The sequence below is a fragment of the Tachypleus tridentatus genome, chromosome 13 (genome assembly GCF_004210375.1).
Source record: "Tachypleus tridentatus isolate NWPU-2018 chromosome 13, ASM421037v1, whole genome shotgun sequence".
Classification (NCBI taxonomy): Eukaryota; Metazoa; Arthropoda; class Merostomata; order Xiphosura; family Limulidae; genus Tachypleus; species Tachypleus tridentatus.
The window spans coordinates 34233682-34261429 of record NC_134837.1 but is presented as its reverse complement, the minus strand read 5'-3'; the positions used below and the strand labels follow the sequence as shown (position 1 = coordinate 34261429).

Below are 27748 nucleotides of genomic sequence, written 5' to 3'. Positions count from 1 at the left end.
AGAACCTAAAATATACATTTTAAGGTAGTTTGATCTTTCATTCCATAAAATTGTTAAAATAGACCCCTCAGAAAAAAAAAAATGTTTATTGGACTAACGTATAACCCTACAAAGTTTCAAGTCAATCTATTAAGAAATGATGGAATGGCAGTCAACTGAATAGTGTTAGAAAGAAGAATAAACAATTTAAAATAAAAATAAAAATAAATTAGATGTACCTAAATATATAACACAAAAGTGTTAGTAAGAAGGATAAACAACTGAAAACAGTATGTGTCTCTGTGGATATAATAAAAATAAATTAGATGTATCTAAATATATAACACAAAAGTCATGACACAATAATCTAAGATTTTCTGCAAGTTATTATATTAAAATGAAGGTAAAGAAAAAGAGTTAAAATTTGTAATTCAAATTGTAATGAATAAGCTTAGGGACTAAGTTAGTTACAGTTAGAGAAAAAATTAAATTGCAATAAATACTCAGTTTTCAGATTTAGAATAGTATTCGAAATGAAAGTGTACATAGGATAAAATGTGCAAGTTGAAACAAATATTGAAAAAAACTGTTTTCCTTTTTCTTTTATTTAAGAATAGAACAAAAACTGTACATTAATAATGTTTTGTTAAATCTTTGTTGGTTCACAGTCACAACTTAAGTTTAACTGCATTTGCACTCTTTAATTTTATTTTTTTCTTCTTTTTCACCTTGCTTTGAATATGATTGGAAACTTGATCTTGAAGCTTTTCAAAAAATTTCTTTGAGGACTTGAGGTCTTTGCTATTCTTGTTTCTGGATTCCTAGATACAAAAAGTTTATATTTTAATTCCTTAAAATAACTATTATCCAACCATATTCAATCTACCATGGCTGTACTGATTGTTCATGGCACCTTGTGTAAGTTATTAAATATTCCTCTCCTTCTCAAAAAAATTCTAATCTATCCTTGCCTTTAAATATACAAACTAATGCCCTACACCAGTCAGTACTCACTAAGTTTGGTATGGTCCTGCAATCTGCTATATTGCATTTAGTCTTTTCAGTGCTGTCTTGAGTGAAAACACCCAGTTTTTCTCATTAGTTTTACTAACTCTTGGTGTTTATTACCTGTTATCCGCTGTTCATATCTCTGGATGGCCAGAGCAACAACAGTTTAGCTCTTGGTACTGCTTTGGTAACAAAATCCTGCACTCACTAAGTTTGGTATGGACCTGGAATCTGCTATATTTCATATGATCTTTTAAGAGGAGTTTACATTTAATTACCTATTTGCATATCTAATGTCTAATAATTGCAATGTTAATGTATTTTACCTTATACTAGTCCACTAAGCACAGCCAAAGCAGTTCACTTTATAAAGACAAAAGGTCAGTTTTATATTATTGGATACTGTAACATGGGTGCACTTGCACTGTGTCAGTGCAAGTTCTGTAATGTTGGTAAGGCACGTCTGGAAGGTCAATATTATAAAAATAATAAATATGTAATGTTATGAGATTTATGTTATTTAGATTAAAAACTTGTGTTTTTGTGTTATAACCTGTAGTCATGCTAGAATTAAAACACCATAATTTATATTTTCTACTTTTACGATGGTTACAAGGTCCGTCCAATTGACAGACCCCATATAATTAGGGTAGGAAAAATAACAGACAAAATATAAAGTTCTACCAAAAACAAACATAGGAAATGTATTTAGGAGATTTTAGAGATTACGCAAACAATGTTTGAGATTTCTCGGAAGAACATGAAAATCACTTTGCACTTGGACTGATAACAAAATATACTATATTTTTACAAACAAATCTTTTGTAAAAATACTTGCAATTTTTACTAAAAGTCTACTAAATCTGGTGAAGGTATACCTACTACATCAAAGGTTATAGTATAAATATTTAACTCGTGTATAAAGCCCGTTACAAAAGGCTAATTCATAAATAAGACCTTTATATCATTACGAGCATTGTTTGTAGACAACAGATACTGAACTACTTTTTGAAAATAATTTAACATAACAAAGTCATTCAAGGATATGAATGCTATCTAAGAGTGATTGAGTATTTTTAGGTATCCAAATTTCCACTTCTTTGCAGTAATAATAAACAAAGTGATGAATACAGAAAAAAAAACAAAAAACATTATATGATGTTACTGTTTAGTTTCATCTACCAATATTTAATAACCCCTTCAGAAAACAAACAAAACACTGGTAATTAGTAGATACAGTTTGTGAGACACTTCCACAGATGGGCCCAGAATTTTCAGAAGAGAGTAGGTATAATGCAGTGCAGTCAGGGATCAAGAAATCACAATGGCTACATGTCCCCAGTTCCAGGGACATTAGTTTTTTTCTTTCTTGGTAAGGGGGAGATAACCCATTAGTTACATCCTATTATGAGCCCACCTCAACTAATAAGAGACAATGTGGGAACTGAAGATATGTGTCCCAAAATCTCTGTAATTGTCTAGTGACATATTTTAAAAATATATTAGAATTTTGAACATGAAAAATTGTGGTATTTATAAATGTTTTTTGATGTATTTACAAACAATTAACAAAAATAATTAATAAAATACTCCTACCTTCTAAATGGACCACAGAAATTAATCTATTTAATGCTATCTCTATCAAAGATTGGTAGACATAAAGAAAAAAAAGCTAAAGTTACACATTTCTAACACAAAAAAGAATATTACTCAACTTATTAATGCCATGTGCATAGGTGCAGATCAAAGTGTGCATGCTACAACCTTTTAAAGAGTACTATTTAACATGGTATTACATATTTGATGTCAGAGTTATTAACTAATCAAACTATTCATTTTATTGTACACTGCTTATTTAGTGATTGGTGATAGTACATTTTAGATAAAAGTAAATGCCAGTTACAATATAGAGATACTGATAAAAAAAGTGTGGATATACATTTCTGAGGTTCTAAAAGTTATGCAAACTGTATGATATGCAAAAGTATTTTCATTCTGCGCACCATCTTATAATCTGACTTCTCAGTCTGAATCAGAATCATGTCATCAATTTACAAATGTGTTTTGGTTAGAAGTAGTTCAGTAACATATGATTTTTTTGTGTGAAGCAGACTTGTACATGTCACACAAAACTTGCCACATTGCATGTAGACACACAAAGTAAATCTTGTATTATAGTCAACATTCCTTCTCTGAAAAATAACTGGTTCATTGGACCAACTCCATACACATTTGGTTAACTTCTTCAATTTCATTAAAAGATATTTACAGTAAAAAACGTGCAACCAAAGTATTTCCATTAATTAATATAAATAGAAAATTTACCTCTAAAACTGTAACATCCTTCTCATGTTTCAGCTTCTTTAGAGCTTCTAGTTTACTGTATTTATTTCCTAATCCTGGATTCGCTTTGGCAACTGCTTTCTCTCGTGATTCTCTGTCTAGCCTACGTTGCCTTTGCTTAAGTTTCTTTTGGCGTCTGTCTCTTTTCCTATCTGTGCTCGTTTTTTCTGTGGTACTCTTCACTTCTCCCTTTGGTTTTGCCTGAAAATAATATAAATTAACACTCTCAGAGACATTGTACAAGCAGTATACTTTTCTATTATATAAACACCATTAACCTAATCAATGTATTCAATCTATTATAAGTAAAAACAGCTGGTATGAGTAGAGAAAACTCTATGTAGAGGAGCAAACAACATTTCGACCTTCTTCGGTCATCGTCAGGTCAACCTGACGATCAAAGAAGGTGAAACATTGTTCGCTCCTCTACCATACCAGCTGTTTTTACATATATATTTTTCTCTACAAGTGGGTTTTCTCATCATGATGGATTAATATATTCAATCTATTGTAAGTGAAAGTGTATCCTCTCCTGGTTTCTTTGAATTGATTTTCAAATTTAACAGGTTTAAGGGTGTAGCACATTTTAGCATGACATAAAGTTACTGTAGCAATTTAAACGTTACACATTATTCTTACTGGACAGAATAAAGAAATGAGGTTTAAATTATAATCAGTTTCAAGAGCTATTTCAATATACATATTCCTTTATTATGCTGTAATCAATTTACCATTTTAAAATGGATGACTTCGTTTATTTTCTTCATTAAATACACAAAAGATCTCAGCAAGAATTAACTAGTATTTTTATTTATGTATGTGTGTGTGACTTGAAAGTTAGTTATAAGGGACTATTTTCCTAACAAGGTCGAAATCCAACAAACAAGGTGGTGCATACATGATTATTGATATAGTGATAATTTTACAGATGTTTTTATATAAACAGAAAATGAAAAAAAAACCACCAAATAAAATATTTCTTTATCCAGAATTCATGGGTTGCCAACAATAAAATTTATTTAAATTGTGAAATAAATACAGGGTGTTCGGAAAGTCACTGTGCAGTTTTGTCTGTTAATAAATATATAAGTGCACAGTGACTTTTCGAACATCCTGTATAACTAAATATTGGCTATTCAAACTAACTGTATATTCCTTTTCACATGAATAAACTACGAACTTTGGATAATACATCTACATGTTTTTGAAATTCAATACAATTGTTTTGGGCCAATATCCATAACTACTATTTATAAAATTTAAATTAGATTACTCAAAACTTATAAAATTCACTACATAAAACTGCCATAAGTTCAGAAATCAAACATTTGCTATTTTGTACAACTGTATTATGTGACTTCAAACATTTAACTATCAACACTAAAGAAGCTCATGACTTATTAAAGTATTTGTTTGTTCATTTGTAATTTTGCACAAAGCTACACAAGGGCTATCTGCACTAGCCATCCCTAATTTAGCAGTGTAAGACTAGAGGGAAGGTGGCTAGTCATCACCACCCACTGCCAACTCTTGGACGACTCTTTTACCAACAAATAGTGGGATTTACTGTAACATTATAATGCCCACAGCTGAAATGAAAGGGCAAGCATGTTTGGTATAAAGGGAAGGCGAACCCATGACCCTCAAATTGCAAGTCGAGTGCCATAACCACCTGTCCCTTATTAAAGTAAATGATTTTATAAGTATCAAAAATATATTTTAATAGCCTGAACATTTCCAAGACTTTTTAAACTGAGTTTAATGTGATGTACATTATGTGGAACTACAGTGTATTATTTCTGTAATATAAATTACTATTTTCAAGTTTTTTATACATTATACTTCCTGTTTAAAGACCACAAAAAACAGAATAATTAACATTTTTGGAAGGGAAGCCACAAATACTTTCACAGGAAGATGATAACAAGATCTTAAAATGCATTAAATGCAGTCTTCAAGTGAGGGTTAAGGTATTTTTCAATCAATATTTGCTGAATATTTCAGTTTTGTCAAACCATTCTTAAAGTTAACAAAGAAAAGAAAAGAGAACATTCCATAAGTTCTCATATTATCTGTGTTATTTCAACTTTATAATATATCTTTAAACACGTGAAGTTTCTGAACAACAAATGATAATTATTCTTTTTTCACAGTTACAAAAACTCTCAGGTTTTTAAGAATTACTAATTCAACTTTAAGAAATATCTTTTAAGATTCTACATTCACACAATCACTTGTTAGGATATGTTTTTACAATTATTTATATGATTTTTACCTTCACTTCTTCTGGAGCAAGAAGTGTTAGGTCACTAACTGCTGTTGGAGCTACTTCTTCGACAGTGACAGCAGGTAGGTTACTGATGATCTTCAATTCTGGTTTTCGCTAGAAATCATACATAGCAACAAATTTTACAAATATTCTAAGAAAAGCAAAGATGATACTTGTGATTATAGCAATTGGATATTTCAATTAGCTTTTCTTTATTTGTTGAGAATATAACAAAATAAAAATTCTCAATTTAATGTATGTTTTGAGAGAATAATCAGTAAACAACAACTATAGGAAACAGATGATTAAATATTTTTCTGGAACTTCAAGAATGTTTAACAGCAATAATATAAACATGATGAACCAAAAATGATATAAAATGTTTAAGTGAAACAAATCCAATTCATAAAGACAATCAATCTCTTCACTTGACATAAAAACATTGTGTAAGAGTCCATTACTATTATAATATTGCAAATAAAGTCCCAAATATATAGTTTTTAAGTATGAATAAAAACAAAAACACTGAGAAAATCATATACATTTTTGGGAATAAAACTGAAGTTGCTCCTTCCTTAAAGTTGCATATTTCAGCCTGAATGATTTTAGAGCTTTAATAACTAAGTATCTTTTCAGACTTTTATTACAGGTATTCATATTTGTATTAAGGAATTTATTTGGACTATCACCACATTTTTAGTTTTTTTGTTTTTTTTTAAATTAGTGCACAAACTTTGTCTAAGTTAACTAAGCCTAACTCTTCTTGAAGTGCAACTGGAATATAAAATATTATTTCTAGAAATATTTTTTATTTAGTAAGTAAGAACACTGTTTTTCCATGCAACTGAGACAAGTGACTCAACTTTATGTTGTTTCAAAAGAACTTTCTTTCAGCATCTTTTCTGGTATGTGCAAAATAAATTTGAAATTGTTTCACTATATAAATAATATTCCTTACCGGCTTTGGTGTGTAGTGAAAGTTAGATAGAGCATCAAGTTTTGCAAATAAAGAAGTCATCATCTTTCGGATTTCCTGATGTTCTGGTGGCTCTTCTTCTTCTTTTTCTCTCTGAGAAAAAACCAACAACATATTAGCTGGTAAAAAAAAAGTAAAAATTTATTGAACTACTTTTGTTTATGTTACACCAATTATTATAACATAAAATCACAACTAATAATCCATATGTTAATAATATCTAAGTTTAAAATTTTTAATCATATAACTCAACACTTTAAAAAATTCACCTAGTGTAAGAAATGTAATATTTATTCTAGGCATAACCTCTATTTTATTCACCACTCTTCCAATAAGTACAAAGTTTCATGTAAATTAATTACTGTAAAAATCATTATTGCTCAGACAAACCATAACTTTTATTGCCTTTAATTTTGTTTGGTTACAGAGGCAAACAAAAAAAATCAGACCCATTAATATAGAAAAAATTAGGGTTAAGTATCATTAACAGTAAACAGAAAAAAAGAGGACCAGACATAGTCAAATATGTAGGGAACACATCCATGTGGGAGATGATGGGGTAAGTAAAAGCCAGAAAATATGTAGAATCACTTAATACCATGATGAAAAATGGGTAACAGATGATGTGCTCCATTGTGTAGAGTGGCAAGGGCATAATGGACCAGACTTGAGTCAACTACATCTACAGCCTCACTTGCTGTGTACCAACATCCTTATGAAAGTAGGATGAGTATTATACCATCTTCATTTCAAACCCCACAGTCCAAAAGAAACCTAACAGAATACTCAAGGAAAGCACAGAGTGGCTTAATGCCAGGGATCTGGGAATGTGTCATTCAGAATCCAAGGGAAGTCCATTGCATGCACTCAACCACCACTACACTGAAACAAGCCCAAAACAACCCAGGTTGGCAACAACCTTGTAGTGAAAGAAAATCCAGGACAAAAGTGGAAACATACCATGAAGACCATTTGCAAATTACAACATGGATCCCTGAAATGTATGTGAGGACTTATGTGATTGGTTCATCAAATTTTCAAAACCTTACTTGCTGGGTACCACATCCATGTGCTACCCAAACAGAGGAGTGAACTGCAATTGGGCATCTCAACTGTGGTAAAATTACCTATTTGGAGGATCTTGTACTCCCTCTACAGTGGCAGAACAGCACCTCCCTACTCTGAAGTCATCATGTGAAGCCCATCCAAAAAGCTTCCTCCATGATCAACCACCCCAGCAGCTTGGTACTGGTAAGGACTCCTGTACTCCACTGGAAAAAATAGGAAGAGGGAGGATATATACTTAGGAGTCCATAAAGGTAGCAACACCTGAGACAGTGCAATGGGTGATCATGAAACCACAGTTTTAAAAGTAGATCAAACTGAATTATTCAACTAAGACATGGCAAGGATAGCCAGCAATCCCCCTCCTTTTTACCCATGTCATCAATGGGTGGTACAGTCCAGAGCAGGCATATTATGAAACAATTATCACGAGGAATTTACATTCTTGTGATTTTATTACATCACTTTACTAAATTTATAATGTTTTGTAGGTGAATATATATATACTAACAGTTTATGGTATCAACATTTAAAATAAGAACAAAGAGGTCATGTGGTTGGTCAAGTCAACCAAGTCCATGTTAAGAGAGTTAACTGGATAGTGAGATTTGATCTCCACTCTTATAGTGCAACCACAGATCCAACATGTGAAGCTTGATTTCAAATTAATAAAATATGAACTGTAGATTCTCAGATTCATAGTCTTGCATGCTAACCACTAGGTCACACCCAGTCCCACAGACTATATTCATACCTGTTGTTGTTTTATATATTCCTGTTCATAAATTTCTGCCAAGCTAGCTTTGCTCTTTTCTTGATCTAAAGTAACTCGACGCCTGTACTCAAATGGTTCTTCTTTAGGTTTCTGTTTTTTTTCAACATCATCCCAAATCTGTAAAAAATGAGTATTCTATTAAAATCAATGAATTAAAATAATACCAAAAAATACTTTGTAATCTCAAATCATTGATTAAGTAATCAAATGTAATAGGAGTAACATAATTACAGGCATAAAAATTATAATTTTAATGTAACTGAAGAAGTGTACAAATATTTAGTCTTTTTTAATAAGAAAATGTGGTGTCTATTAACAATGCATAATTTTCCATAGATAAAATAATACAATGGGTGAATATTCTGTACCTTCTAGGTTGACAAGATTTTAAATTGATTCAAAACTTTTTTCTTAGTTACAGCTACTTCAACAAAACAGCATAGTCAACATTACATGCACATTAGAATTTTGAACAACAAAGTTTTATCTCTAGAGTTCAAATTTATCCTAGTGGAATAATAAATTATCAAAGAAAGCAGAACACCTAATCACTGTTCAGTCAAGTAAAAAAGTCTGCTACAGTGGTGAAGAATGCATGTAACTATGACATTTAGGGTTACAATGAAAAAAAAGAAAGACACATGCTGTATGAAACAAGGCTGTAACTTATAAAAGAAAATCTTAATTGTTTCTTGCTTGGAATAGTGAAATAAAGAATATAATGTTTTATTACTAATTTGAAGTGTAACAGTAAATAACTTGATCAAACTGGAAATGACAAGTTATTTCAAGTCTAACAGAACTTTATACTCTCTATTTACCCTTAAGTTCATATTAAATATCAAGTTTCTTACTCTTTTGTATCAAAAAAGCTATTGTTCAATTTTGTAAACCCAAAAGAAATTGTATATTTATCTCTAACAAGTCCTGATATCAGTATAATAGAAGTTTTTATGGTTTCATTTTCAAGTATGTTAAAGTGAAGTTTATTATTAATAAAAACAAAAAGAGAGAATATAACTTAAAAGCATCTCTTTCCACTATGAGCAGTTTTTAGTGAAATAAAAAAATTAAATCTCTGGATACCTACTGGCTTTTGCAAGACTAACCGGACAAATGGTTGTGTTCTTCTCAGATAAAGCTAACATTATTCTAGGGATAAGATGCAACTTACCTGTGGATAAATAAATATATTAAAACTGAGCTACATGATTATACAGCCTTAATTATGAGGGAAAGTCTTTATTATTAATGCAAGATGTAAAACTTTATTCATTGAGGTTGGTTTTTCAGTGAAAGGTAGTACACATAGCTAACACAACCCTTTCAAATAGCCACAGCAGGTGAAGGAGTTATTGCATACGTGGAACATCATTTGTGTTTCTAAAAACAACTACTACATTCAGCATGCTGGTGATCATGCTCTGTTACTTTTCTAGTTTCCTTCATTTCTTAACAACAGCATTGCAGCAATGTTTCCATGAAATCTGAAGTTTGAAAAACACAAATTCAAATCCATATTTTCCCACTTCTGTTGTGTAGCCTTCACAAAGTGGTTAGCCATGACTTACTCCCTGAACTGCAGAATGCACCATATGGTGCAACTGTAAACTGAACAAGCAACTGCAGAACACACATGGTGCACTTTAATTTCTTTCGAGCAACAGCTTGCGAAATGAATCCAATTGAATGGTTGATAATTTATTCCTGCAGCTAAGGGGTTAAGCAAACCTAAGATAGAAAAGTTTAGTGAAACTGCATTGTAAAACTCAATGGGATGTGTGGTCACTGTTACTTCAGTGCTTTTGGTCATTTTTCTCATAGTCTGACCACTGGTTTCAAGTTGTGAAGGAAAGTTTGTGAACTGTTGGCTTATTAACCTTTATCAATTTCAAATTCTTATATATTATCTTTTATATGTAGTAAGAGACATGCCCAGCTTCATTGGAAGTTCTGTTTTGTAACAAGTCTTCATTTTGTAGATGAGATTATAAGAATTTATGTGTAGTTTTAGACAGAAATTAATGAAAATTTAGATTTCTGGATGTGATATGCACACATAAAGAAATGACACAAGAATGATATCTGTACTGCAAAATTAGTTTAAGCAACAGGTGAAACAGAGTCAGCTAGTTACTTAGTATTGAGAGCCACAAGTTAGAGAATTATAAAAAAAAAGTCTAGCACCTCAACAAAGACATTAAGAAAAATACTAGTCACATGTTTGACAGTGATAAATTACTGAAGCCAATATAGTAGTACAAAAAAGACTACTAAACAGTTTCTGACTGCATCTAAAATTGACACTTTGATGTAAAATTCATTACTACAGACTGGAGTAGTGGTACAACTGAGAAAACAACCAGTTCACCATCACAGTACTCAATTACTTGAGAGTTTTTGTTCTTGTTTTGGGAAAGACTGATGAGTTGTAGAAATCAACCAATGAAGTGTCAGAATTACTTATGGGTAGTTATGCACATTACTTGGTAACTCATAAGGATACAGAGAAAATACCATATAAAAATTCATGTCTGGAAGTCAGTTCTCCAGGAAGTTCCATGTGATTCTCCCAGTTCAAAATATCTAGTTCCAAAATGAAGATTTCTAACCTCCAATGGAACACCTTCTTAACTTTGATGTAAGATTGCCATTTCTCTTGTTCATTTAATATAGTTTACAATAAAATAGTAATGTAACTATATAAAAGAGGTTAGTATGTATAATATGGTTGAGTATTTTGAATATGAAAAAAATTGTCAGTAATGTTCAACTCAAAAGTCTGAATATTAAAGAATTAATTGTTGTTACTGAAAAATATGTATGTCCTTGGAAGAACTTAAGTTTGATGTGTTTTATTGAATACCAGTCTCAGAATCGTTTTATTTAGCCAAATTAAAAATTACTTCAAGTTAGCAACTTGTAAGCTCCGCTCGTCACTGTGCCCCTCAAACAAATAAATTTGATGTAATTAGCAGTAAAGTCTAAAAACTAGCCTACAGGCCTGCCCATTACTAGACGATTAATCTTGATTGTTTAAGGGCATGGTTTAAGTCTGTTGCTCTCTTAAACTGTGCTGTATATTTTTCTGCTTTTACAAAAAACACAAGACTTTTCTCAATAATGATATTTTTTACATTTATGTTATTTAATAATTTTTCCATATGAATACATATACTTGGAGAAAGTGGCAAGATATATTTACAGGAATATAGTCAACATGATTTGCTTTTGTACACAAAACAAAATACTTATCTTTCATGTGACAACAGACCTACAAGTACTCTGATATCAGAAGCAAAGCAATATAAAATTTAGATGAATTTCCATAATATGTAAACAACTGCCTGCAAATACAAAACATATTGCAGTTGAGAGAAATACAACTGTAATTCTGATTCAATTGTAAGACAAAAGGTCGGATGATGTGTGTTTTTCTTTCAACAAAGCCACATTGGGCTATCTGCCGTGCCCATTGAGGGGAATCGAACCTCTGATTTTAGCGTTGTAAATCTGTAGACTTACTGATATATTAGCGGGGGGCAAGTCGGATGATACAAACCTCATATCTACAATTCACTACAAAGAAATGTATGTAAAAAACTGTGCGTATTCACATACGTGTAAGCTTCGAAATCAATACCTTACACTAAGGTAATTTGTAGCTGAGACTGGAGAGCAACTATGTCTCATTACTAAGATTCAAATACATTTCTAAGAGTTACTTATGCAAGGAAAGAAAAGTAGAAAAGTAATAATAATGATAAAAAAAACAGAAAAATCTATAAGGTATTTAGAGAATATTGTTCTTGTTGAATTTTGCACAAAGCTATATTTGTGCAAATTTTGGAGTGATAGAATGGTTTTGTTTGTTTTTGAATTTTGCACAAAGCTACATGAGATCTATTTGCGCTAGCCATCCATAACTTAGCAGTGTAAGACTATAGAGGGAAGGCAGCTAGTTATCACCACCCACTGCCAACTCTTGGGCTACTCTTTTAACAACAAATAGTGGAATTGACCATCACATTATAATAATGCCCCCATGGCTAAAAGGGAGAGCATGTCTGGTGTGATGGGGATTTGAACCAGCAACTCTCAGATTATAAGATGAGCCCCCTAACCACCTATGATAGAATGGATGGAAGGAAGCTACTTAACACCAACCACTCTCCACTCTTATCAGATAGAAAGTTACTATTACAATGCACATACAGCATTGGAGCACAGTTTTCTGTTTCTGTTTGTAACAGGAAACCATCTGATGTACTAGCCACTTGGCTAGACTAAATTCTAGACAGCATAAAATTTGAACTTTCATAGGTACTTGAACTGACCACCGCATTTACAATTTGGACTTTTTAAAAACTAAATTGAAATTACTGTTTAAAAAAAATTATTACAGAAGAAGTTTTCAATAATATAATTGTTTTACTCTAGCTTTAAACAATTACATAATAACCGTAAATTTTAATCATACTTGAAATTTAGGTAGATTTTCTTATATATATAAGAAAACCAATAAAAGAAAACTTATAAACATTTACATTATTTACAGAAGCAAATATAAATGAACAGTTTCACAAACGACTAATGTAAACACCTGTTCTTTTATCCTTTCTTTGATGATATCTTCTAATTTTTTTGTTGTTTCTTCGGTGATGACAGGAGCTGTAAATGAGGAAATGATTATTCTTAGTCAATAGTGTTTATTACCACAACAGCAGTGAAATCTGAGACTCAGGCTTCTAAATAACAACTATTATAAATTACTAAATTAACCTTCTGTTCTATAATTACTTTTTAAAACTGTTTTCATAATGTGTTATAAAATTTGTTGAAATAAAAAATTTGAATGCACAAAAAACATATACACGATAGATGGAGTCGATAGAAAATTAATTTCAACAAAACAAATTAAACTTACCCATGCTACTTAAAACATTTCACATGATGCCAACTCCTAGAAAATAACTCTTTCACTGAATGAATGAATTTGTTTGTTACTAAGAACAAAACTACACAATGGGCTATCTATGTTGTGCTCACCATTGGTGTTGAAATCTGAAGCTTAAATAAGTTACATTTTTAATATATTTCTATAATTTTATAGGATGTGAAATTTCCAAAATATTGTTGTCAGGAACAGTTTCATTTTATGTATTCAATTAATTTCAACTTGTTTGATATTCTCTAACATATTTCTTTTGATACTTAATTTTGCTGTAGACATAGAAATAAATCATGAACAACATGGCAAAAACTGACAAAAATTTATTGGTAATCTTCTCACCTTCAAAATGATGCCATGATTTTTGGTTAAGGTAAATTTACATCTAATATATAGTTTCTTTTTAAATGAGTTCTTCTATTCACATCTATTACTTAAAAACAATAAACTTAACAATAACATTCAATAAATAAGGATTTGAATCATCCAAATATTTTGCACTTGCTAATCATACTTATTAAATCCAGTTAAGTTTAACACAAAAAATATTTTCAGACATGAAATTAAGATGCAGATAAACTATTAGATCTGTGATTTATTTCTGAGTCTTCTAAACTTCCTATTAGGTTCTGCAAGAGCTTTGGATTGTCAACATTTTAACAAACCACAAATGATGAAACCACTTTATTTACTCTATACTGAAATATTGGCAACAGCTGTGTCTCAAGCTGAGCCTCATTAGTAATTGTACAAATCAGATGTTGTGACATAACAAGAGGGGCAAGAAGGTCTGTAGTAGAAAACTAATAAACACAGGTGAATGCAACGTCACCACCACACATTCTCAACTTGGCCTATTCTGATACCATAAAAAAGAAAAATTAAAAATTGACTAATCATTGTTTGGGACCTTTAAGAAGATATCTTTGTATCACATTCCATGTAAGTTGACTGACATACATGTGACTAATTCACAAAAAACCCAAACTATGTTTTTCTCACTGAAAAAGTGACCAAAATATAAAAATTTTAAACTTGTCTGTATTTCTCTTTGGGACCTGTGAAAAGTATCTTTGTACCAAATCCCAAATAAATTGGTCCAAAACATAGCAAAATAACTGTCAAAAATTCCTAAAGTTATGTTTATTGAGCAATCTTAACCACTCTAGAATTATTTAAAATGAGCTAGTGCAATAGTTTTGTTTGTCAATGCAAAGCTGCCTGTAGAAAAATACTTTTACATCAAATTCCATGTATACTAGTGGAAAAGCTAAATAACTGATCAAACCCTAAAAATTATGGATTTATTTACCCTTTTGACCTCCCTAAAATGACCAAAAATGTCCATATTCCACATTTTCAGACGTATATGTATTAGAAGTGTAAAAAGTATCTTTTAATCCAAATCTCATGTAAAGTGGCTGAAATATGGCAGAGTAATTTAATTGTCAAAAGACCTAAAATTATGCTTTTTGTGGCATATTAACTCCCTATAATTATTACAAATGGGCAACTATATCATTTTTGTTCATCAACGTGTGGGATCTGTAGAAATGTATTTTTGTACCAAATGCTATGAAAACTGGTCAAAATATGGTCAACTAATAAATCAAAACTCCAAATGTTTTGTGAGCTCTTATTTCTCTAGAAAGACACAAAACTGGACAAATTCAGTTTCTTTTTATGTCAATTTGTTGGGTGCATGAAAATTTTTTATTTGTGCCAATTTTCACATTGATTACTGAAAACATGACTGTACAGCGTATAAAAACCTTAAAAATGCTTATGTAAAAATACGTCTAATACCAACAAGTTTCAAGTTAATCTGCTAAGAAATGAAGAAATGGCAGTCAACTGAAGTGTGTTTGGGTGAAGAAAAACAGTATGTCTCTATTTGAAGACATTTTAAAACTATTAAAGAAAGACCATGTAAAGAACAAATTACAAATCATCATATTCTCAGAGACCCATAGTTACTTGGCAAATATAAGCCTATATTCTGGAATTAACAAAAAAATCTGAACAAAAATCAATACATGCATTGTTTACAAACAAGATTTGGAACTGTGAAGTAATGAAAATTGGAATATTTTACAGTTTTCTCTGCAAATTATATTACAAAAGTGTCATAAAATGACAAAATATCAATTTAAAAATAGTGTATGGTTAAAAATTGTTGAGATGGATTCAGAATTAATATTTTTTACTCAAATACTAAAATATGATGAGCATGTGTGAACTCAACACCTCAAAGGTGTTCACTGGTCACAAGAGGGTTAAAAAAACTTTTGAGAAATTTTCCTTTTAAGAAAATTAAGTGATTCTCTTAATATGAAATTTCTATTTTTATAAAAAAATCCTTTCATGCATTTATTTTATCACTTTAACAAAGAAAAAAAAGGTTTTAAATTAGTAGCCATTAACAAAGAAACAAACACCTGGTCTGGAAGTGTGTTCAAACAACAGATGTTCTTCCAGGATACTGTTTTCTGGTCGACCTTCTGCTGCAATTTCTCCTTGAAGTTGCCATGGCTTCTCTGCTAAGTTACTTTCTTCCAGCTCTTTAATCTTCTTCTGAAGCTTTAGAGATAAACATGTGAACCATGTACAAAAAAGTACTTGATAATACAAGACATCTCTTTACCATGAAACTAGAAAAGGGTTCCTCATGTCAATATGTAATTAACAAATTGTATCTTGCTAGGTTTAATAACACGTGAAAACTTTCTGGAAAAATTTTTTATTTATTCTATGTAATATAGTAAAATATCCAGTGTTAAGCACTTTATTATTCATAATCATATTAAATGAGTATAAAACAATGGAATAAAGAACATTTTGAATATTGTTTTGTAGATTCTTCAATCTATTAGCAAAATTAATAACACAAGAGTAGCATTGAATATGATAGAAAAGTGAATGAGGTTGCGTTAATTCTGTCAAACTATGCTCAATATTCTGCCATTTAAAAGAACATACTTCTTTCTGTTACAAAATGTTTTGTTAAAAGAATTACTTGGCAAATTTATTCTTGGATTTGTCACATATCAATCATTTAGACTGATTTCAGAGAACTTTCTTCCTTATAGATCACTCACAATAACACTCCAAAAAACAAAATCAATTGTTTTATAGTAATAGAATTACCATTTACAGGTACAGTATTTTTCATATTTTAATACACTACAAGTAATATACATTCATACATGTAATGAAAAAATATGTAGCTTTACTTACATAATGATTACCAAAAACTGTTTATAAACACTGTAGTTTTCTTATCAGAGACTGGACAAGACTAACAATAACAAATAACAAGAGTAAATTTGCAATTGTGAAAATTATTACATGAGTAAGTACAATGGACCAGAACACATTCTGCACCTTAACATAAGGGTATTAAATGTTCATTCTTTTTAATATCTTTTTTCTATGATTTACTTTCAAATAAATATTGTTTTGTCACAAAGTGGCTGAGCTTTTTGTTCTGTGTTAAAACACTAATGTATTAGGTTTTTAAGAGAAAGTTGCCTAATGTTGTGAACAATAAATGTGTATCACATAATTACACCAACTTAAAATAATAAGAATTCCTAATTCTTAAATACATGAGTTATTTTGTATGATTACCTAAAACTAATACCCTTATGAACAATGTTAGGACTTTAAATTTCAGGTTAAAAGAAAGAGAACATTACTGACCTTTTCAAGACTTTATTTCTACTAAAACATTAATTCTGAGATACAATTAAATCTTTAAAGTGTAAAAGACCACTTGTATGAGGTATGATATTTTTCATATTATATTTATACAGATCATGCTCTAATAATAGTAGCTTTTTCTTTTTTGGCAGAATATAACATATACAGACAACCAGGTATTATATTTTGTTCATTTCAATATAAATCACCATTACTTTTTAACAAAAAACAAGTTTGTCTGATGGATATAAAATGGAGAAATTTCTTGTTCCTTCAAACAACTAAATTCTAAGAGGAATTCTATGTTTGTTTTTTATTACTTATATAAATAAAACAAGTGCTGAACAAATCTGTAACAAATCTTAGTTTCTTAGATACCTTTTCTTGTTTTTTTTCATACGTGGACTTTTCTTCCGATTGTTTCAATATTTTTTTCATATCTTCTTCATCACTCCCACTATCACTAGCTAGTTCAAGTTGATTGGCGGAACCTCTATGATCTGATATTACATCACTTATATCTGCATCCCTTGTGTCATAATCTCTGAAATAATTGTTCCATACAATAGTATTGTAAAATATTTACATTGCTGTTTATTAACTTTCAATTACAATAAGTTTGAGCTTGCACAGAACAGCTTCTGGAAGGAACTGGAAACTGTATTTTTTATTTTAAAACTATAGAAGGGCAAGGAAATGACAAGAAAGATACATTATGAGAAAAAAAAACTATTTTTAAAGATCATTAGAAAAGAAAAGTGACAAAGCATTCCATATAATCTGACATTTCATGTCCCACTTAAAATATGCCCAGGAGAGATGTGTATGCTATGGGAAGTAGTTGGAGTAGTGACATACTAGTTTTATTTACTTTTCATTATAACATATTCACTTACAAACAACATAGGCACAGTAGTATCACATTACTCTCAAGTGATACCAAATGATTCCACTTGAATAAGTCAAGCAGATAAATCAATCTTTAAACAACATAATGCTCATAAAGGTGTTAATGTTTAACTTTTCCTTTTTTATTGGTTATCTAAATGTACATAAGAAAATAAACTGGATATCCTGTCAGTGTTTTACAGTATATTACTATGTTATAATATTATAGATTTCTTTGGTGACAGAGTTGTACATTATATTTTATGCACATAATATGCATGCAAATATAAAAGCAATCTGAACAATTTGACTGTCAGATTTCATTTTAAATGCAGAAATAATTTACTGGAACCATACTAAAATATTAATTTTATATGGTATGTGATAAAAATTACACTACAATACACTGAGGCCAAAGTTTTCATCCCTCCTCTTTACATACTTTGTTAAGTCTTTCAAACATGTACAAACAATACTTTCAAGAGTCTGTTTAATTGACTCAAAGACATAGAAGTACATGGGAGATGATTATAAATGATATAACATGAATCCCTATTTGTACTATTGTCCTGTTGAAGAACTGGCATGCTAACTTGGATGTGATTATTCTTTGATATTCTACGAAATGTCATCTTGGATGTGATTACTTAACATGCAACTATCATACATCCAATGAAGAAACTGTCATTACATCCTATGTACAACTTTTTAAACATGGTGATACTCACAAGAGGTGAATAAATTGCTTTGATATTTGAAGGCATACTTTCAGTTACTACATAAAAGAAATCACTCAGCAGGTTTTCTGTTCAGAAAACTGTGAATGTATCTCTTGTTTCTTTCAATATCTTAGTATCTGTGTTATTTTGTTTAAATTTTCATTTAAAGTTTTAATTTTTCCTGCAATGGAACATTGTTTTTGAATTACCTTAACTTTCTTAAATACCTCTGATGTGTGACTGGTATCCAGTTTTTTTCCTTCCAGCTGGAATCATGCCTTTCCTTGTATTACTAATATTGTTCAATATCACTAATATTCATCCTTCTGAGCACTCAAATTTGTCTAACACACTTTATTATTGTAAAATAATAGTTTTGTCTTCAAAGGTCCTGTAATATAAACCTCAAAAGTTTAAATATCATCTGTACTCCCAACTCACCATACTTCAAGTGAACTGCAACAAGAGATTCAGGGCTCTTAAACTGTAAAGTCAGAGGCTGTCAGAATGGCCAGAGGTAAGGTGATTCAATGCATAATTTTTTTATCCTATTTATATTAATAAACAACAACTAACAGGATTAGTTACCACAAAATAATAACCCTTCCTGCATAGATATTTAATGTAGGATTGAAAATAGCCTCATTTTACAAAAGGGCAGGAGTAAACTTTCCCACAAAGTAGCTTACAAAGATAGGATCACAATAATCTTTGTTTTGCAACCAAACTGTTGGTTGTAAACCAGTTTGAACAATGGGTTATTTATGACATGCTACTACAGGTATTAAACCTTGAATTTTATTGTTACAAGCCTTCAAGCTTAACACTGAGCCACCAGAGACCTTTTGCAAAAGGAGTAATCTTTTCTACACTGCAATTAAATAATAAATAATTACAATAGTATCTATCTGGCAAAATGGTACAATTAACTGCTGATAAGCATACAGACTCTTAAGCTAAGGCTATGTTTGATTTTAATAAAAAATATAAAATTGAAAAGTAAAATTCTGAACATTTAAATGCAGAGATGGCACCACTTAACATATCAGTTTGAATCTTCCAATCCTTTTATACCAGGATTTCTGACTAAAAAACATTATTGATAACAATAAATCCAGACTTGTTTCTTTCTGACAAACATTCACAACCTAAAAACATCAAGGAGCCTCAATTTGGTAATTCCTTTTAATTTTAAGTAATCTTACCTATATTAATTCACTACTTCCTACACACTCCCGGAAACTTGGCCTTATTAAAAACGAGCCCAAATAACTTCAACTGATCCAAACATATACAGCAAAGTAAATTTCACCATTTAACCCTTTTACAATGGGTCACTTGTCAAAGGCCATGCCATTGCATTTGTTGACTTGCATTCAAAATTTTATTCAACTATTGTTTTATGAATTTATGTCAACAAGTTTGAAATCAAATTGTAGATTATAATTTAAACTTTAATACTATATATATATATATATATATATGAGTTAATTTCTTAAAGTAAATGTTAAAAGACATTTAAATATAAATTTTAATGAGTCATGAATGCAGTGCTATTTAAAATTAGATGTTTGTGATGTCTATAGTTTCGTACAAATTAGGAACCTAAATTACTAATATTATCAAGCTAGAATATGAAATTAGAACCTCATATCTTTTTATTTTGCTGAGATATGGTTTATGTACTGAATCAAACATGGTGGCCCTATTCAACTCTTTCATTTTTTGAAATGGTCTCTTATAAATAAACGTATCTTGAAGGATGGCACATGAATAACCAATCAGCAACTTACAATGTCCCATAAGTTGTTTTCTCTGCCATTTTATTGTTGAAAACAATACAACATACTTTTGACTGAAGATTTTAATGAGGTAGGGTGTGTCTTTACTTTCCTCAAAGTTTCATATTGTTTTTAAAACTATCTTTGTTATTAAGGTTAATAAATTATAATGGAATTCTATGGTATTAGTGTAGTAATTTATGATTCTTTGGTTATTAAACTGTGTGTGTGTATATAAATATAAAAAAAAACATTAAAAAAGTTTGATATTCTCCAGATGCAAAATTTTTAAAGATTTAGAAACCTATGTCCAGCAGCAACAGAGAACAAAGGTCATAGTAAGATAATGTAGCACAATTGTTATACTTCTTGAGTTATTATTCTATATTAAAATATGTTTAATAATTTATTTCTAAACAGTAGTAATCTATATGTATAACATGCAATAATTAAAATGTGACTGTATATTGCAAAATACCAGCTCATTAAAACACAGGGAAGACTAAAGGTCAGTTTTACATAACCTGGTACATGGCCTGATTGCACATGCACAGTGTCATTGTAAGTTATCTAATGTTAACTAAGCATGACTGGAAGGTCAATATAATAAAGAATAATAAATATATATGTAAATATATAGCATTATGAGACTTAAGCTATTTAGACTAAACATTTGTATTTTTATGTTATAATATGTAGCCATTCTAGCACAAAAGAAGAATTGATATTTATTTCATAATTTTTTTATAATGTTAGTCAAGTGACAGACACACTGTTAGGGTATAGAAAGTAACAAAATATAAAGTCTTACAGAAAACAAACTTTGAAGGTTCTAGAGGTTACACAAATACTTGAGATTTTGGGAATGAAGAACAGTTTTTCTATTTTCACAAATGAAACTTTAGTAAAAAATATTTCATTAAAAATCTGATTTTTTTTACACAAGTAACCTATAACCTTTTCTGAAAGTCTATCAAATTTTGTGAAGGTACACCTGCTGTGTCAAAATTTATAGTGCAAAAACTTAACATGTGCAAACCTGTAGATGAATGTGCAAAAAAGTTTACAGCTGTTGCATTAAAACATGGAATGAGTTTGCTGTAGTTCCTTGATGTATCTTAAGTTTTTATTTATTTTTTAATCATTAATAAAAATGTTGATTATAAAAATACCATGGATGAAGAATTATTTGTAAGTCTTGCAACATCTTATTTTTGTGTGTCCTGATGACCCATATGCACTTCTAAAACAACCACCTAATAATTTCACTGAAATTAAGCATATACACCAATAAAAGAATGACCAAGTAAAATATATATTTATCTATTTATATGTTAAGAATGTTCAAACATTCAAACTTTAAATAAAACCATTATTTTGCAAGTATGTACAAAAACATCACAAGACCACATCTATCAACTATGAGCATTGCTGTACCTGTTAAAAATAGCAACAACCTGACAGGTACATGTTGATGTATAAAGAATTTGATGAGAAATCAATATTTATTAAATTTCAAGTTGCTATTTTTAAACATTTTGTATTGTTCAAAGTATTATAGAGTGGTATTTAATGTAATAAATACATAGGATTTTCACAAACCTGCACAACTTTGATTAAAACTAGATGAACACTTTATAAGTAATCAATATATTAAAAACTTTGCCAATGCTTATTAATCCTTATTCTTATTACAAAAAATGTGAACCATAAAAATACACTTTATGGTTTTCACCAACACAGCTAATTGTAAACTATGAACTTGGTATTCTTTGGGTTATATCATTAATTTTGATATAGCTATCTACTGAATAAATTGTATATGTAAAAAACAAATACTCTGCATTTTCATCTTCCTCATCTGTTCCACTTTTTGAGCTACATAATTGTCCATCTTCATCACTTTCAAGAGGGTCAAAGAAATCTTCATATTTAGCAAATCTTGCTCCTTTAGAACCCTAAAACAGAAAATTTCAGTATCAGTATCAAGAGTTAGAAAAACAACTTTACTTTGAACAATCAGCAATGTAATAGTGATATTCAGATTTCAGTCAGAAGACAAAAAATTGTTTTATTGCTCAATTAATAAAAACCTTTGAATAAAACTTAATTTTCAAGAAGTTTTCTAAAAATTAAATTTCAAGTTTGTAGTACAAACATGCTTGCCTTTTCAGCCATGAGGCATTATAATGTGATAGTCAAGCCCACTATTCATTAGTAAAAGAGTAGCTCAAGAGTTTGTGGTGGGTAGTGATGACTAGCTACCTTTCCTGTGGTCTTACACTGTTAAATTACAGACAGGTAGCACAGATACCCCTTGTGTAGCTTTGCATGAGTTTCAAAAACAAAGATTCCTCGAAATTATATAATATGGTAAGTACCTTAAGAACTTTAGCAAACAAATTATGTCTGTATTTAACTTACTTATCTTGACAGTTAATAATCTCATATTGCATGAGGTTCAGTTACTAAGAATTTCCCTGCAATCGTACAAAACATCCCAATACAAATAAAAATTAAATAAAATGGGGAACTTTTATATGACTACTTAATTGTATATGTTTCACAGAAATGAATATAATAAAATCATTTCCAAAGACCCTAACATGCATTCAAGTGTAGTTTTCAGATTTTAGTTTTGAAATGCCAAGAACTACCTTTTTATGTTACCATTTGATTTCTGACTAATGCAGTAGAAATTTCAAATTCAATTATATCTACATCTAAGTTCACAACTACATTTTACTCCCTTAGAACCTTCAAATAGCTTTCACACAAGAAATATTTAGAGATAAACAGTGTCACTGGAAATCAATACATTGATTGACATTTGCGGTTTTGGATTAGTAAATCTGTTACAATGTTTACTGTACATAAATATGGATGTTAAAAGTTAATTTTTCTTGAGCTAATGATCTTATAGAATGTTTAGAAATGAGGTGGTGACCTTATGTGGGTAAAAAGCCTACTCCTGTCAATTGTTTGCTCACACCTCAAGTATTTTTTATTGTTTGGAAGGTTTGTATTATTGATTTACTTGCAGGTGGCAGACTTAACTGCTCTGTTGTGGTTGTTACTGTTTCTAAAATGCATAAAATATATTAAGGAAATCTTTTGCTAGTATTAAAGCTAATAGACTTTTAGGTTCTGTCTATAGGCACATTGATTACACATCAAGAGATAATTATATAAATCATTCTGTAGTTCTCTTTGGAATAGGAGTGAAGTATTCATATTTTATTTAAGAATAGATATTAACTTATTCAAAGGGATTCAGAGGAGGGCCACTAGGATGTTTATAGAGATTGAAGGGTTATCTTATTTCAGTATGTTAAGATCTGTAAACTCATTTTCTCTTAATAAAAGAAGAATAATGAGCAACCTCACTGAAGTTTATAGTTTATCTGGGAGATCAATAGTGCAAAGGCCTTATTTCCTTCTGTAATAATTTGGAAAAAAAAGTTTAAAGACCTGGAAAAGATAGACTAAATACCAGTGAAGAAAGTTTTATTTTTTCTAACAGGAGATTGGATTATGGAATGAACGAATTTCTGTTCACAGTAATGGAGGTCACCATTGATAACAGTTTAACCTTCATTAGTACATGTTAAAATATCCACTTTTCAGTACACCTAGGGTCCATACGGACCCCACATATATTAATGATCATAATGTTGAAGCTATGATTTAGATGTTGAAAAGTTAGCATACTGGCTTCTCATAGCATTGTGCAGATAAACTGTAAGAAAGACTGAGTACCATAAGTGTATAATATGTGATTTATTATTACAAAATATGAAATTTACTTGTATCATTTTCTCATATTTAGACAAAACATTGTCATCATTGACATATATTTCAATAATACATGGCCACTTCTTCTCTAACTGACATCTCACAATTAAAACTAATAAAATATTGAATGAAGAAACAGATTTCTTGAATATGTAACAAAAAACACCAAATTGTACAAAAATATATTTGGTGTCCAAATGGACCCAAGGAGTGGAACTACATCAAACTTTGTTTCAGAGTTAATCTAATGCCAAATTTTGAACCACATGTAAGCAAAACTTATTCTGAGTGAACATAAAGTGTTTCTCATATCTTTTATCAGTCATTTTACAAACACTCATTACACCATACACTGGGTGTGGAGCGATCAGTGCAGACATGGTTTCCACATGCTGTACAGGTTTGACATACTTTCCAGTCTGCAATTCTTAGGCAAAGGTAACATTGTTTTTTTGTTGCTGGAACACCTTGACTAGCATGCTGTCTTATGTCAAGCAATCCTAAATCTACAAAGGCAAATTTTACGCCTTTCTGCAATGTACAGGGATTCTGAAGATGTCTCTGAAGTAGGTTGTGTGCATTATTTCACTTCAGGAGAGATTTAAATACACAGTCACTGTTGATCACAATGGATAACCTCTGTGAGTCCATACACACAATGGCCGATGAGGGCTCAGAGCTTCAAATCTGTATATTACTTGGGGTCCATATGGACCCCATGCAACTTCTTCACAAAAAATTATTTGACTGTAAAAAATTGAAAGTTTTACCATTTTTGTGTCAGAAGATGCTAATGTGACAATTACATTAAAAATAAATATATAGCTGGTCAATGAAAAATTATTTGTTGTCAGGGTCCATATGGACTCCAGGTGTACTGATGAAGGTTAAAAGGAGAATAATAACTTCCTAAACAAATAAGTAAAGTTTTTTTTTGTTTTCAAGGGTGGGTGTGTAGAGACAGCTTTGAAAAACCAAACTAATCCTTGTTGTGTATATGTTATGTTAGCAGTTGAAAGAAAACAGATTGATATATTTCATTTTAATACAAGAGACATGTTTTAAAGAGGAGAAATCTTTTAAGTTCATTAAAAACTGATACACAACTTCTATAGAATTGGCTGTTACAGTCAATTCCAATAAACTTTTATTATTCTGTGCAAGATCAATATTTCTAATGCTTTACTATTCCATAATGTAAACAGTGTGCACAAAAACAATGATGATAAGTCATAATAAATAATATACAAAAATCAGAATACAAATAAAACACAAGTTCAATTGATACTACAGAACAATTTCCATGTTCCATGCAAACTTTGTTAATGCCTACCTTTGTGGATGAAACTTCATCTTTGTTATCACAAACTGCATCACAATCTTCAGCATCGAGTTCAATATCAGATGGGATCTCGGGCAAATAAATCAATATCCTCAGAATCTGAGTCAGAAGATTCAGACAGATTTTTTTTTCGTTTGTTTTCACGAAGATCTTCCTGCTTTAAAAACTCATCCAATTCAGCCAATTTGAAGAATTTATCATCCACTACTGAAGTCTTATTTTTTAGTTTTTTTTGTGGCTGAACATTCTTCTCTCTTAAATTTTCTTTTTCTGTAGAATTGGAATTTTTAACATAGCATGAAATTTCTAACTCATCATTTGTTTCTTCAACATTTGAATCTTCATATCCTTGTATTGGAGAACTGATGGTTAACCCTAATAAAGAACAATCAGAGTTCAACAATGATTTAGTCACTTCAGGCAGAAGATGAGAAGTACATGCTTTATTCTGGAGTTCTATCTCTTGCCAAATTTGCTCCTCATCAAAATTATGAATACTAAGTTCTGGTAAAGCCTCTGATTCAGGTAACAGTCTCTCTTCTTGTTTAGTAAAGTCATAGAGTGACTTAGTTAAAGATTTGAAGTTTCCGGCCACATCATTTTGAGTACTAAAAAACAAAAAAGACATTTTCAAGTTATCTTACTACTAGCATTTTAAAATTCTAAATACTTCATTTCTAACACATAGATGTCACAAAATAAAATGAGTTAATTTAATTGCAAACTTCTATTCCAGCCAAATAAAATTAAAGCTCAAAATAGAGATAACTTGTCTAAAAACACTCAAGATCACAATGATATTTGAGACTCTCCATTTTCAAAACCACATTTTCTATTGTCAAATATTACAACATGAAAGAGATATATTTATGGTTAAAGTTATTCAATGCCATTTCTTGTATGTGTGTATTTCTATGAATAATAATAAATTCTCATGAAAACCAAAGTTGAAAAAAATTTTGAGATTTTGAAGAAAGTAAGGGGAATGAAAGGAATATTGCAGCATCAAAAAAATATAACTTTTTACATTATTTCTTTATATTAATGTTTATTGTGCATACTTATACAAGTAGAAAGTTTGAGGTCAATTCAGTACATATAAAAGTCATAACATTGTAAGTGCTGAAAATAGAGAATTATTAGTTCACTTTACCAAAAAAATCAGCATTTCAATCATTTCCTCAAGAGTTTTGATAAGAAAGTGTATAAAATGGGATGTTTTTAGCTTACATTTAAAATAAAGAAGATGTGAATGTATTGAATGTATTTTTCAATATATGATATGATCAACTTTCTACATAAGCTGAAGAAAAACAGTAAATAAATAAGGTTTTCTTGTGAACTTGTTCAGTAGTTGTTATATAGCATCAGAAATATGTGATGGTGACTGCAGTTTAATTTTTGAGAATAAAATTACAGTCCTCTAGCTGATTTTGACATGTTAAACCTTCTATACCAGTAAAAGTATGCAACTGTATCCTCAAGTGATTCTTTATAAGTGAAGCACCAGAACACTGATTCAGTCAAGTTTTCATAACCATTATGCATCGACTGATCAGAAGTTTGATTTTCTCACTAACAGACTTGAACACATTTAGTCAAATAACTGGAAATGAGAAATATTACCATTATAATATTCAAATATATGGATATTTGATGTCTATTTTTCAGTATTGTTAATTCAGTTTTAAAAAGGAAACAATGAAAACAACATTAAAAAAAGAGATCTCTTATCTTGGATTCTGAAAAGTTGAAATTGATGACACAATAAAACTGAGATTGCCACACCAATACACTTCTTCTCATTTAAGTATACATAACAAACATTAATCTTAAAATAATAACAAGTATTTAGGACATATTCAAGGCAACAAACTTATTAATAATACGAAGGTATAAAACGATTACAACGTTTTATACTATTTACTAATATTTAATATACTTCTAAAAACTAAAAATTTCTTGCTTAATTACAATTAAAATAAAAATGGTTAAAAAGAAATGAGTACTACAAGTAAATATATAATTTCATACTCAAGAAATTTTTCTGGTAATTCCGTCAAACTATTAAATTCAGACAAGAACTTTGTTATATGATATTTAACACATGTACACGCCATGATACTTTACCTACTACAGCGTCATCTTTAGTATT

General features: G+C 30.1%; 1 protein-coding gene across 1 annotated transcript; it reads right to left on the bottom strand.

Annotated features, from left to right (window-relative positions):
• Positions 1 to 555: 555 nt before the first annotated feature.
• Positions 556 to 27748, bottom strand: LOC143237302 (U3 small nucleolar ribonucleoprotein MPP10-like). The gene is given in 12 exon segments (XM_076476389.1): positions 556 to 800; positions 3313 to 3531; positions 5606 to 5713; positions 6558 to 6668; positions 8395 to 8532; positions 13019 to 13086; positions 15805 to 15946; positions 17447 to 17612; positions 22296 to 22414; positions 25585 to 25719; positions 25721 to 26201; positions 27628 to 27748. Coding segments are annotated over 12 exon segments (1926 nt in total). The 5' UTR covers positions 27714 to 27748; the 3' UTR covers positions 556 to 647.